The 12,906-nt window shown below is 38.4% G+C and overlaps 1 protein-coding gene across 7 annotated transcripts; it reads right to left on the bottom strand.

The window, feature by feature from the left end:
- Positions 1-607: 607 nt before the first annotated feature.
- Positions 608-5,692, bottom strand: LOC147531854 (RING-H2 finger protein ATL3-like). 7 transcript variants are annotated; one of them, XM_086650545.1, is made up of 6 exons: positions 4,434-5,690; positions 3,414-3,937; positions 2,564-3,174; positions 2,344-2,451; positions 1,823-1,927; positions 608-1,332 (listed from the first exon to the last, which is right to left on the bottom strand). In XM_086650545.1, the coding sequence occupies exon 1, from the start codon at positions 5,429-5,431 to the stop codon at positions 4,511-4,513; it is 921 nt and encodes a 306-aa protein (XP_086506671.1). In that variant the 5' UTR covers positions 5,432-5,690; the 3' UTR covers positions 608-1,332; positions 1,823-1,927; positions 2,344-2,451; positions 2,564-3,174; positions 3,414-3,937; positions 4,434-4,510. The 7 variants fall into 7 exon arrangements, with proteins under 7 accessions (XP_086506671.1, XP_086506673.1, XP_086506668.1 ...); XM_086650547.1 differs by having other exon boundaries at positions 608-1,111; positions 1,215-1,332; positions 2,564-3,549; positions 4,434-5,556; XM_086650542.1 differs by having other exon boundaries at positions 2,564-3,937; positions 4,434-5,692.
- Positions 5,693-12,906: the final 7,214 nt, after the last annotated feature.

Here is a 12,906-nt window from a genome sequence, read left to right as displayed (position 1 = left end):
AATTTACAAAGAAATTGGAACAAAAGAAATTTGATAAAAGAAGTAGGAGTTCAAAAGAAATTTTGAGGTACCAATTAGATTGGCAAAATAAATTAAAAATTTTTAAAAGCTCCCTTATAAGTTTAATGGCGCCTCCTTCAAGACAAACTTGAGAGAGGCACCTTAAACACTAAAACAGGCACCCTTAAAAGGTCTCACAATGAAACACCTAAAAATAATACTCTAGAGGGTTTCGAACCCATGACGTGTGCTATGGCTGGGAGAGACTCAACCACCGAGCCAACTACGACTTTGTGTCATACTTTGACAATCACCTGTATTATTGTACCTAAATCCGACCCTGTGATTTTGACACTTAAATACGTTTTTATCTCGTAGGACGGGGCTCATGGTGAGAGAGGCAGAAACATGTGGCCAACACTCCTAGTGTCGTGTGGGCCTAGAGAAGGCTGAATTCAGGTTGTGCATTACTCGTGTGGGCTTGGTAAAAACCTTGTCTATGAAAACTTCCATGCGCAGCTCAGCCCAATGAAAGCCGTAAGTATCCGTATTCCACAGACGTATATTAGCCCAACCTACTTCGGATAGGGGTATCACATTTCTTAGGTTTTCAGTGCATGTTGTATCCATTATTGAGTGGAATCTCTATTAATGATTCTTTAATAGAGACTAACATGACCTAGTTGTACCAAATATATAATCACATGACCTAGTTGTACCAACCAATCCCATATATGAGACTAACAAAATTTGTGTGGAGAAAGAATAAACCACAATCAAAAGTACTAGATAGGGGCTCCTAGAATGGAAATCCTCTGCTCTAGGTGTTGTTGCTAATCAAGGCCTTGGTGTTCTGAGTCTTCGGACCCAAGTCCAAGACTAGAGTACCATTTCGTTAGGGTTTGGGATGAGGATTTCGTGCTTACACATAATCTTTCTGACAGCAGTCTCACCGCAGGAAGTCTGGAAGTGTCTCCACTGCAGCAACCTAGGAGCAACACAATAATCCCACATAATTTAGCGCTCCCCTCGTCCCCCTGGTTATTGGCGCCTCTCACTAACAGTCGTGTAAGTGTTTTTGAACTTGAGTAGAAGGGATCGCTCAATGGACCTGCGGGAAAAAGGTCATTAGAACCCCATGGCAGATCTGTAGATGTAGATGTGGATGCAAATGTGCCACTTGGTTGGTTCGTCGACTCCACCTCGAAACTCACCCATCACGGAATCGTGCCTCATTCTCTTCTTTTTGTTTCAAGCTTACCCGTTCTCACCCATCACTGAATCGTGTCTCATTCTCTTCTTTTTTGTTTCAACCTCACTGATCAATCATGACTGGAATACATACAAGTAATTAAATTGAATCGAGAAAAGAATTTAAAAAAATTAGAAGGGGAAACGGTGGGGACGAACCGTAGTTCAAAGCCTACCAAACAATCTGACGACACAATATGGTAGAATAATTTGTGCGGTTAGACTCGGTACAAACTTAGAGAAGCTACTGGAGTTGAAAACGGGGTGGTCGAACCGCTTGTAGACACCAACAACCCGTTCGACCACACCATTTTTACTAATGTAAGCCCGGTAAAAGAAAAGTCTTCAATGGTTCGGGTTGCAACCCCACAAACGGTGCGACCGCACCGTTTTAAGAAACCATAAAGCAGTCTAATCTAACCATTACAGTGACCAGCAACTTAAACGCTAGAAGCCTAGATCCATCGCAACGAATTTCAAAACCATTACAATGGTCCACATTACACCTTGAATTAAAGAAATTTAAGTTAGAAATGTGCATAGGCAAAGCAAGATAGGATTTAGGGTTTACCTAAAATGGCTTGTTTTTATCTCCTCTGTTCTGATTAAGTCTTCACCAAGTTACAAACTTCAAGTACGAAGCTTCAACGAACGTGATTAGTCTTCACAAACGTCCCTATGCAACAGATTTCAACTTTGCTGAAGATTTGGGGAAAATAACTTTCCAATACATATAGGGCAAAAACTTTGAACTTTTTAGAAAGAAAGAATAAAGGATGGAGGGGCGGGTAAACGGCAAAACATGACCTTCGCTAAGTCAAACTAACAGCATGAAACAAGTCTCAACCCAATCGTCTATCAAAGTTTAAAACGAGATGCATGAGGGGAAGATTGTTGGTATAGTCTAACATCGAATGTGGAAGGGGGAGGAAATCACTTTAGGAGTGCGAACACTGCTTTGGGAGGGAGGCCCTACACCCAAAAGCTATTACACGTCTTCCTCCTTGCATTACTAGTGACCTAATTAACCAAAGGAGCCACAAACTATCCCACAATATATATAACCACCTAAAGAAAATTGTTCATACATACCTACGGATCCATGATGCCATGATGGATCTGTAGACTTTAATGGCGAGAGATGATTTGATTCCTGTTGTGGCCAATCTGTTTCTTTGAGTGGATACCCAATCCAGATTTCTAAATACATGGAGCTTTAGGGTTTAGTACATGAATCTGGCATTTCTCACATTCTTTTACTATTTCCACCCACATTCCAAGATAAAGATTTTGTGGTTTAAATTGAACTTACAGCTCAGTTTTTCGGCAAATCTTCCCCGAGTATGTAGAGAAGTGCAACCAGTCAGTAACAGCTTGTAGAAAGCACAATTTCACAGCAGTTGCTTGTGAACAAGAGAATAGAGGAATCTGCACATATCTTGCAATACCATAGGAATTGAACAATAAAAGAAGGTTAGAACAATAAGGAGGCACAGAATGATACATAAACAACAAAAATTGATCACAAAAAAAGGTAATTGTTGGAGTTTAATTAGAAAAATTGTGGTAGAGTTTGTGGCCTAAGATAGAAAAATAATACAGGCACGAACAAATGATTGTGTGTGCTTTTGTGTTTGTGTATGTAAGAGTTAATGAAAACTTGGGCAGAGTTTCAACCGAACAACTTGGTTGGGGTTGGTGGGGATGAGCCGCAGTCTGATCCCGAGCCGATCCCACCCCTTAACTGATTAGCTCATCAGCCCTCTAACATAACGCTGCACCATGCTCGTCACATCCACAAGTTCACCTTCCACACCACTCAAAATTTTCCATAATTCTCAAGAAGCACTTCACATCTTCACTCCAATGGACGTAATTTTTTGCCATGTTGAGAGGGAGAACACACAATCGACAAGCCAGACACTATAACCAATGCGAAAAAATCAAACAATTTTATTATCTTGATCCCTTTTCCAAACAAAATTATCTGAATCAATAAGAGAATACATGTCCACAAAATCATCTCAAATCTTATTTCGAGAGGTCCAACCATAACATTATGGTATTTATAGATCTTATCCGTGTACTCCTGGAATAGCTGAGAAGTAAAATAGATACTTACTGGAAAGAGTTAGAGCAACAAAGTTTGGAATTAAACGTACCTCATCTCGGTGAAAGCATACTTGATCAATTACATACTGTCTGAGTTCTTGAATAGGCAAGCTTCCTTTCCATCCCCTTTTGGCTCGCTATTTGCGGAGTTTTTGCTGTCCCTTTACTTGTTAAAGCTATCCGTCGCTTGCCCGAACAATAATGAAGAAACAACAGAAACAGATTAAAGAAATCTTGACACCGGCTAATGCTGTTTATAATGTTCGTATTGCCTTACTCAACCTTCATGACATCTTGTCACAAAAAATTGTCAAATGGCTGGTCACCCTTTCTCGACAAAAATTATTGCAGGGATGCAGACACTTGATAGTGTTTGTTTGTTTGTATCATGCAAGTAATGAACGTGTATAGAAGGTGACACGGTAATGGTAAAACATTCTCTTGCAGTCTGCTCTAGGTTAATCAATCAAATGTACTAAGCTCCCGATGAGCTCAGATGTACAAATACAGTTCTTGCAGTTTATCCACGGGTTTTTCTAATTCTCGATCCATACTTAGAAGTTCCAAAACATATCTAAAGACTACCAATACAAGTTGAAGAATAACAACTGAGTAGTTATCGAATCCCCACTTATATGATTATGGACCCTCCAATAATATCTTTGTTAATCATACTTGAGTTTTATCGTTCTTTCGTTTTCTCATGTTTTTTCTATCTTACGTATATGCAACTACAATCTGTCATTTTCTCTTTCTAATGCAGATAAGAATGATAAGTTTTATTAACTTATCCATCAAATTGTTAACCAAAAATAGCTGAAAGAAGGATAACAAGATACTGAAAGTTGCATTCATAAATCATAATACTGATATCAATATTACATCTCTTCTGTTAAATGGAAGATTGGAATTTCTCCATCCTCTCAAACAGAGAAGCTAGCAGCTAACTCTTCTATACAATTCATTTAGAAAATTTGGCACACGAAAATAATTATATATCAACATAACTACAAACAACTAATATAAACATAAACCTATTGGGAGATCAAGTTTTAGGATTTTTTCTTCACCTCATCCATATATGATATATATCAGAAAGAGCTTCAAGTTGTCAATTTTCTGGCCTCAATTGTCAGCTGAAATCCTCTCAGGTGTTCATGTCTTCTGATGGGTAGATTCCATTACTGCTACTATTTGTATAACAAGATCGAAAATTCGAAGATATCTTCGAATTTTGTTGAACTCTCCTTCCTTCTTCCCCTTGTTCAATATCAACTATACTAGAGCTATGAGGAACAATTCTCTTTTCTCCACCCAAGAGCTTCCTCAATGACCTAAGCCTAGTACTCATGGAGGGCTTCAACTGTTCCTCAGAAAACCTACTTGTTGAAGGAGGAGATGATGATGATAATGAGAAGGAATCAGTTACTCTATTAGGCAATTCAATAACTAGGGTTTTATCTACCCTTTTACTTGATGAAGAAGATGATGAAGAAGAAACTGAAAAAGATGATGATGAAGAAGAACCTTCAGAAATTTGAGTTTGGTTACCCCAAAACAAGATATTTGTAGGATAATTAGGAGGTAACCCAGATATTGAAATCCCCTGAGATGGTGATTCAAGACTGGGATTTGATGATGATGATGAAGATTCAGGTGAAATAGGGTTTCTACAAAGAGGACAAGTTGAATGAGATTGAAACCACATATCAATACAATCTAAATGAAACCCATGATTACATTTTGGGAGAAGACGAACTTTATCACCAAGGGAAAGTTCACAGAGACAAACAGAACATTCAAGACCATCTTTAAATTGATCAAAATTGAATGTGAAAATGGGGAGAGATTTAATTACTGAAGGTTCAAGACCTAGATTGAGAGAAACAGAGGTTTGGGTTATGTTGGTTTCTGATCTTCTGGTCCAATACCTTTTAGAATAGTGATGAAGAACAATAATAAAGATGATTACCAACAAGACAACAACAATGGCTGCCAATATTATTTGGCTGCTTAAATCCATGGCTAGGAGTTTGTAAAATGGGAGACTGGAATCTGAATCTGCCATTTTTTCTCTCTCTATCTCTCTCTCTCTCCCTAAAACCACAGAAACCCCAAGACAAAACCCAGATGATAAAGGAATCTTGATTGATTGATTAGAGCTGAAATGCCATGAAAAAGCTTATAAGCAAGACCAAAAAGGTCTACTTTGGGGGGTTAAGTGACCAAATAGAACCAATATTTGAGAATAAAAAGAGTGGGTTGTGAGAGGGGTTTGTTTATTTGTGTAGGTGGGGGAAGTGGAACAACTTAACCAAAACAATTGAATGAAGAAAAATAGTTAGTATTTTAGGATATGAAGAGAAGAGTCATTGTCTTCACGACACATCCAAATGACAACAAAAGCCACAAGTCAGATACATCACACATGTCCCGCTTGTCTGAGTATAAAAAACTTCGAATGTACTGAATAGATACAAAGCTCTTTTGCCAAACAATTTGAACTTAGTCTCAATAGTTATCAGTTCGCAACCGATGTCTTGAATATGTTCTCATAGACACCTGAAGGGTAAGAACGAGTATTAACTCCCTCGGTCAACTATAGTTAGTAACAAGACTAAGGTATTAAGACCTGGCTGAGACATAGACAAAAGAAGGTTATGCACAAAAACATATATATGTTTTATCTTTGTCAAAAGAGCATTTTAAGTTTTCTGGTCTTTCGCATGCTCATTTACGATTTCATTTATGATCTTGATCTATATATACTGTATCAAAATAAATATCATTAAACAACGACGTAACCTAAGATTTCGATGGTGTCATTTCAAACACTGTTTACAAAAACTACAAGGACTTCTTTTGGTGATGAGAATTGAAACCAAGTCCTCCTTAACAGAACCTCTCATCAGTCCTAGTAGCAGAATAGACAAACATCAATCGACATGGACTCCTCCATCGGCTCCGTTCCTCAAAATCAATGTGGACGCATCCTTCACTAACTTGACAGAACCAGCAGGCATCGGCTGCATCATTCACGATTCAGACTCAACATTTATTGCCGCTCGTGCCGAATCAATCCGAGGACAAAACGTAGAAGAATGTGAAAGCATAGCGATTAAGACTGCGATTTTATGGGCCATCGATCTACAAGTCTCTCATGTCCACCTTGAAGGCGACAACCTGAACGTCATTTTGTATTTGAAGGACCAGCGTCAATCATGTCAATGGCAATCCATTAAGCACCTGGACCTAATTCTGAGTTTGAAGGACAGGTTTACCCAGATCAAATTCTCCTACATCCCGAGAGATAGCAACTCAGCGGCGGATACATTAGCGAAATGGGGAAGGAAAAATCGCAGGCATAGGATTTGGCATTCCATTTCGGATCTGAATAATGATTTGGTGTAATTGTGCTCTCTTGTGCTTCTCTAACAAAAAAAAAATGTGCGTTTCACATGGTTTAAATTTAAGAATGATAAAAACTAAAAATGAAAATTGGTAAGAAAAATGGTTGGTATTATAAAGGTTCACAACTCAAAATTAATTGAATGAACAAATAACCGCGTGGGCTTAAAATTTGTGCAAGGAAATGTTCTTCTCATATGTGTCATCATGATTCATGAACATCATTCTAGCTAATACTTTTCTATAAATATTTGTAGTCTGGCGGATTTTATATTTATTAGTTACTAATGGAAAATATGGTAGACATAAGGTAAGGAACTCTATATAAACTCAACTTTTTAGGAGCAAAATGATGGAACTAGGGTTAAAATTAATGATACAGCTAAGTGGGAGTGGTGGCTTTGAACCAAATGAGTTGAGAGTAATAATAATCCGTCTTCATTGTTATGACTTTCCTTGCTCACCTTCCCTTTAACTTTTGTAACATCTTTTTCTTTTCTTCTTAGGATTATTAGATTATTCCTGATATGTCTAGGATGCACATCCTGATAGGAAAATATGCCTGGGTAAAACTGAGAAGATAATAAAATAGAGATTGTGCATTTGTGCTGTAGTAGAAATCTGTTGTGTGTAAAATAATTAGTATCCAAAAATCAAAATTTGAAGATCAAAAGAGAACTTTGTCTTTTTTTCTAACGAAATTTGGGTTTTACCTATTATTAACCATTAGAAATTGGGATTACAATAGCTTCTTTCACTCCCGTCGTCAAGCAGTCCCGTCGCGAAGCAGTCCATCGTGAAGCAGTCCGTCCTGAAGCAGCCGTCAGTTATGAAGCAACAGTCCGTGATGAAACAGTCTGCGAGGCAATCAAGCAGTGATGAACAGGAGGTTCCAAAGAAGTCAAGCAGTTAAAGCTGTACTGGACTTGGCGAAATCCCTCGGGCAATTCCTCCTTCTTGTTGTTATCAACCGGAAACCGAGATTGAGCTGAGCTGGTGTTGAGCCAGCGGGACAAAGGCGAGAGAGATAGATTCAGAAGAAGAATGAGGTCTCCACGTAAAAGTCATTAAAAAGTAGGAAGGCTGATAAAGAACTTGTTTCTCATATATAGTAAGTAGACTAGTATAAGCCCCAGCCATCATATCGATCAAATGATGCTCTGCTTCCTTGTTCGAAATCATCATGGCTTTCCACCCCTACTACGAGATAGAATGCCCTCCTCTTAGATGGTTCTGTCTTTGCTTTATCCATTACAAGCATTTACTGGTTCATACCTATTTCTTAAAAAATTCCTGACGGTAACTGCATCCATTCATTTTCACACTTCAAGTTCACCTCTTGTCCTTTCATAGGGATTGCTTTTGAGGCCTTCTTTATCTTCGCAAAATAGGTCAATTGGGTAGATGGTGGGAAATTCAAATGATCTAAATGGCTTTCTTTTTTGTTTGAGTTTAGCATCCCTTGCTTAGTTCCCATATCCCGGTCAAGGCTATCAACCGATTCATTCCTCTTTGATGAGACATGAAAATGTCCCATCTGAGTCTCTTAATTTAGGCAAGTTAGTCTCTCTAGAGCAGTTACTCTCACGAATTACTCTCTTTTATGTTCAGGTACCTTTTTACAGAGTTACGCGTGCAAAACGGATAAAGTCGGAAAGAATACAGACTAGGGGCATTTTGGTCATTTGTTGATTCTGACTTCTTGGTCAGTATTAGTGCTCGGATGGAAAGTAGAGTCCAAGACAAACCCGTAGGCGAAAACAGAAGTCAAATCGGAGTCCGGATGAATAAATTAGAGCGAGTGTTCGGGTCAAATTTGGTGGACCAAGAGTCAAGAAGGACAAGTGGCATGCATCTGGCGAGAAATCGTACGAACCGGAGAAGTCGCGGGCTACCTTCTGTCACGACCAGAGGTACACGGAGATATTTGCGCGACCCGAAGTAATCTAACGGACGAAATAAAATCAAGTAACGTGGCCGCGGATTAAAGCATGCGTTGCACCTTTATTCATCCAGCTGCGAAGCACGGAATCTCCAATTCTTATCAACCAAAACCGAGTACATGATTCTCTCTCCCTCCATTATCTTCTCTTCAAATTCCAGATAATGGAGGATAACTCAGATTTGTCTTTCCGGGTCTATACAAGAGAGAAGGATTGAAAAGATTTTCGGTTGGAATCACAACAGAATTAGAGAGAGAAAGATTGGACGATTATTTTACGGTTTAGAGAGAGAGATAGAGAGAGAAACCGATTGAGAGATTCGGTTGAATTCGAATCAAAACAGAGAAGAAAAAAGTCTATAAAGAAGATCTCTCGGCTGGGGGGTTCATCCCCCCGGAGCTCAACCCTAACAGAAATCATTAGAGAAAGAGAGAGAGGAGGAAGGAGGGTCGGCCATTAAAGATCATCACGGGTTTTGGAGATAAATCTAGAGAGAGAAACCGAGAGAGAGATTGAGGAGAGAGTCATAACCGAGATCATCTATAGTTTCAAATTCTTCTCATGGATTTCTTTTTCTTAGTGAGAGAGAGAGAGATAACAGAGAAAGAGAGAGAGATTGTAGAGAGAGAAAGAATCAGTTTATTTTAATCCAATCTGTTTTCCTTAATCTTTTATTGTTTTCTGTTTTCTTGGTGAGAGAGAGATAGAATACATAAGAAGAGAGAGATTACAGCAAGTGATAGTAAATATTAGAGAGAGAAACAGAAAGAAAGAGAGTTGGAGAAGATGAGAAAATAATTTTCCCAGAAGGAATCCGTTTCCGGGAAGACGAGAAAATCGTTTTCCCAGAGGGTGCGTTTGGCAGAATTCCGGGAAAAACAGAAGGAAATCAATTCCTTAAGGGTCTGTTTGGTGGGAAAAGCGCAGAAAAGTAAGTTTCTTTCTTCTTTTTCTTCTATTACTTTAAATATTTATCGTTTTTAGCATGAGTAGCTAAGTCTTTTATATCTAGGGTTTTAGATGAAGTTATAATAATTATTCTAACGATAAATTTATTACAGTTTTTACTATTTTAACGATAATATCTTCCGGGTTTTTTTTAGACCGTTCATGGACTGAAAACCTGAGTTATATAAAGAACTATCCAATTAGACCAAAATTAATTTGTCCTTAGAATTGTTAGGAAGACGGATTCGAAAACCCTAGGTTCCCTTTTTCTGAATATCGAAATATTTATTTATTTATTTATTTATTTTTCTTGGGTTTTATATTATAGTTCTATTTCATCACCATCAAAACCAATTTTAAATCTCAATAGTTTTAAGGTTAGAATTAGTTTAACTTAGTCTCTGAGGAACGAACCGGTCTTACCGGGTTATTACTTGACGCCCGTATACTTGCGGGTGGAGACCTTTTAGGGCAACCTTTTAGGCCCATCAAGTTTTTGGCGCCGCTGCCGGGGACTTAGTTTAAATTTAATCTAATTTTATTTCTATTTTTTTAGTAAGTTTATATTTTTGGACACTTTTACTTGCTTTTTCCGTTTTTGGTGTAGAAAAACACTAAGGAGCAAAGGAGAAGACGCAACAAGGAGAGGAGCTCAAAAAGAAGAATTTACATTTTTTTTTGTTATTTTTTAGTTTTATTTTATTTTTTTGGTGAGAGAGAGACTTTTAGACTTTCTATTTTTATCTTTTATTTTTATTTTTTTTTTAAGTTTTGACCCTAAATTGGAGGGCTTAATTAAATTGTAACCGAAAACCAAAACGAAGCCTCGGGTCAGAACATTCGCGGGTCATCTACAAAGGTCATCGCCCGTCTTGAACGGGAGGTAAATTTCTTGGACACCCACGAATCTCCTGTCAGTGGGTTTTTGGTGTGAATTCGTGTGCCTAATTGCTTTGATCGAACTGTTAGTGTAATCATTCTAGTAAGGGCACTAACCCAGTTACAAGATAAGAAACGGATTTCATCACCATTTTCTTGCCCACATAGGTAACAACATTCACGAACCCAAACCTCACTTAAAAAGCTAAAATATTATTTAGACATCAGCCCCTAAGGTAACGAGCTCATAGGACCCTTCAAAAACAACTCGGGAAATTGACTTTTATCTAGGCATTCTCAGAGGAAAGTTTGTAAAGAATTCTTGTCAAAAAGGCCGCCTCGAGAAGAGGAAACGTTTGCCGAAGGAAGACGGCTGTCACAACGTTCATCGTTGGTTGTCTTCCTGGAGAATTGTTTACCGACTACTCTGATCGAGTAACCTTTATAACAGTCAAAGTTCAAGTGTTGTGGAGAAGTAGGAGCTGTCTAGCTTTTTAGGTGAATCTGACAAACCCACTCATTGCTAGATTTTGTCTAGGTTGCTTGGTGGAGTCAGCCTGATTGTGTTTGCTTTCCTATAGGATCTTCGTAGGGCTTCCTCGGTTTTCGGTCTCAAAAAAAAAAAAAAAAAAAAAATTGAGTGATGGATAGATCGTGGTCCCAACATAATGGCAGAAGGGACGAGAGTTCTTCAAATCTACCATGGTGGTATTTAGCAAATGGTCAGAATAGTGTTAGTCATCCTAGATACAATGTGCATAATGATGGTCCTAGGGATTATTATCAACCTCAAGAAGGTTATGAACCATATTATAGATATCCTGACAGATCATCTTACATGCATTATAGTAGAGAGTCTTATGCTCCAAATGTGTCCCAACCTCAATGGGAAAACATTGAAGCTAATGACTCTTACATGCATTATAACGAAGAATTTTATGCTTCACACGTGTCTCAACCGCAATGGGATAACGGTGAAACTATTGATCCTTCATCTTTAGCATCACCTTCGTTGGCCGAAACTATGAGTATGTTAAAGAAGGTTCATGAAGAGTCTATGAGTGCGCTAAGGAGGATTAATGGAGAATCTTCTGCTCCACACGTGTCCCAACCTCAATGGGATAACAGTGAAAAGGTTGACTCTTCATCTTTAGGATCATCTTCGTTAGCCGAAACTATGAGTATGTTAAGGAAGATTAATGAAGAGTCTTATTTTTTAAATGTGTCTCAACATCAATGGGATAACGTTGAAACTATTGACTCTCCATCTTTATCATCATCTTCATTGACCCAAACTGTTAGTGATCTTCAAAAGAGTACTTTCGAGTTTTGTCAGACTTTAGAAGAAAAGACTGACAATATCTGTGGAACTCTACAAGAAATAACAACTAGTATTATAGAAGAAGATCACCATGAGAATGTAGAGTACGGTTCACAGTATCATGTGTATGATGATGACGAGGATACGATTTTAGAGGAGCATAGTTCTCCCGACAACATCGTTATTGAGACTAAAATCTCAGAAACGATGGAGCCCGATATTGAGATATCCTCTCATCGAACCAAACTTGAAACCCATTCAAACCATAATGAAGAGTTCACTAGAGTTGAAGATGATTTGAAGTCGTTTGACTCAACTGAGGATGATGAATCATGGTTAACCAATTTGTTAAATGAGAGCATTGACTCGCCTGACTTAGGCGAAGATTTAGAATTCTTTAGGGACACCGATGATAACATGATAAAAGAAATTATAGAAGGACTATCTAACCCGACTTCTAGGGATTGTGAGTCTGATAGTAGGGTTTCTACATTGAAGGAACCCGAAGTACCTGTTTTAGAGAACCCTAGTTTAAGTCCGGGTGTCATTGATAGTCCTCTAGATTGCTTTGTATTTTGTCCCTCGAAACCATGTGTAGATTTTGAAGCACTCGTTCCCTCTGTCTACCGTCCATATGAAGACCCCTTCTATCAGGTATGTACTCTCTCGGGTGCAGTACCAAACTTAACTCCCTCAGTGTCGTCTAAGTTTGGGGATTGCCCTTCTTTCCTGATAGTCTCACTATCACCAAATTATTTAAGTATGAGACTATCGTTCACTGAAAAATTTGTGTTTTGGGTGGACCCACAGATGTATCGACTATTGGTTTATAGTTAATCACATTATCTGTAATCCAGTAGGTATAATTTTTTCTATTTTTCGAACCATCTGTTTCGTCTGGCTGAAGACGTTAAACTTAGCGCTTTCTGGGAGGCAACCCATGCAGAGGACGCTGAATCGGGTAATATCTCTCCCTTCACCCTGTTATTTTTGCATAGTCTTCAGAACATTGAGGACAATGTTCAGTTTAAGTTTGGGGATGGG

Source organism: Eschscholzia californica, unplaced genomic scaffold, assembly GCF_041429995.1.
Source record: "Eschscholzia californica isolate CP2 unplaced genomic scaffold, dmEscCali1.0.p SCAF_6, whole genome shotgun sequence".
In the NCBI taxonomy this organism is placed as follows: domain Eukaryota; kingdom Viridiplantae; phylum Streptophyta; class Magnoliopsida; order Ranunculales; family Papaveraceae; genus Eschscholzia; species Eschscholzia californica.
Note: the sequence above shows the minus strand (reverse complement) of the source record. Positions and strands in the feature narration are given on the sequence as shown.

Coding starts and splice junctions, on each gene's coding strand:
- LOC147531854 (XM_086650542.1), bottom strand. CDS start 5,431: ATGGCAGATTCAGATTCCAGTCTCCCATTTTACAAACTCCTAGCCATG.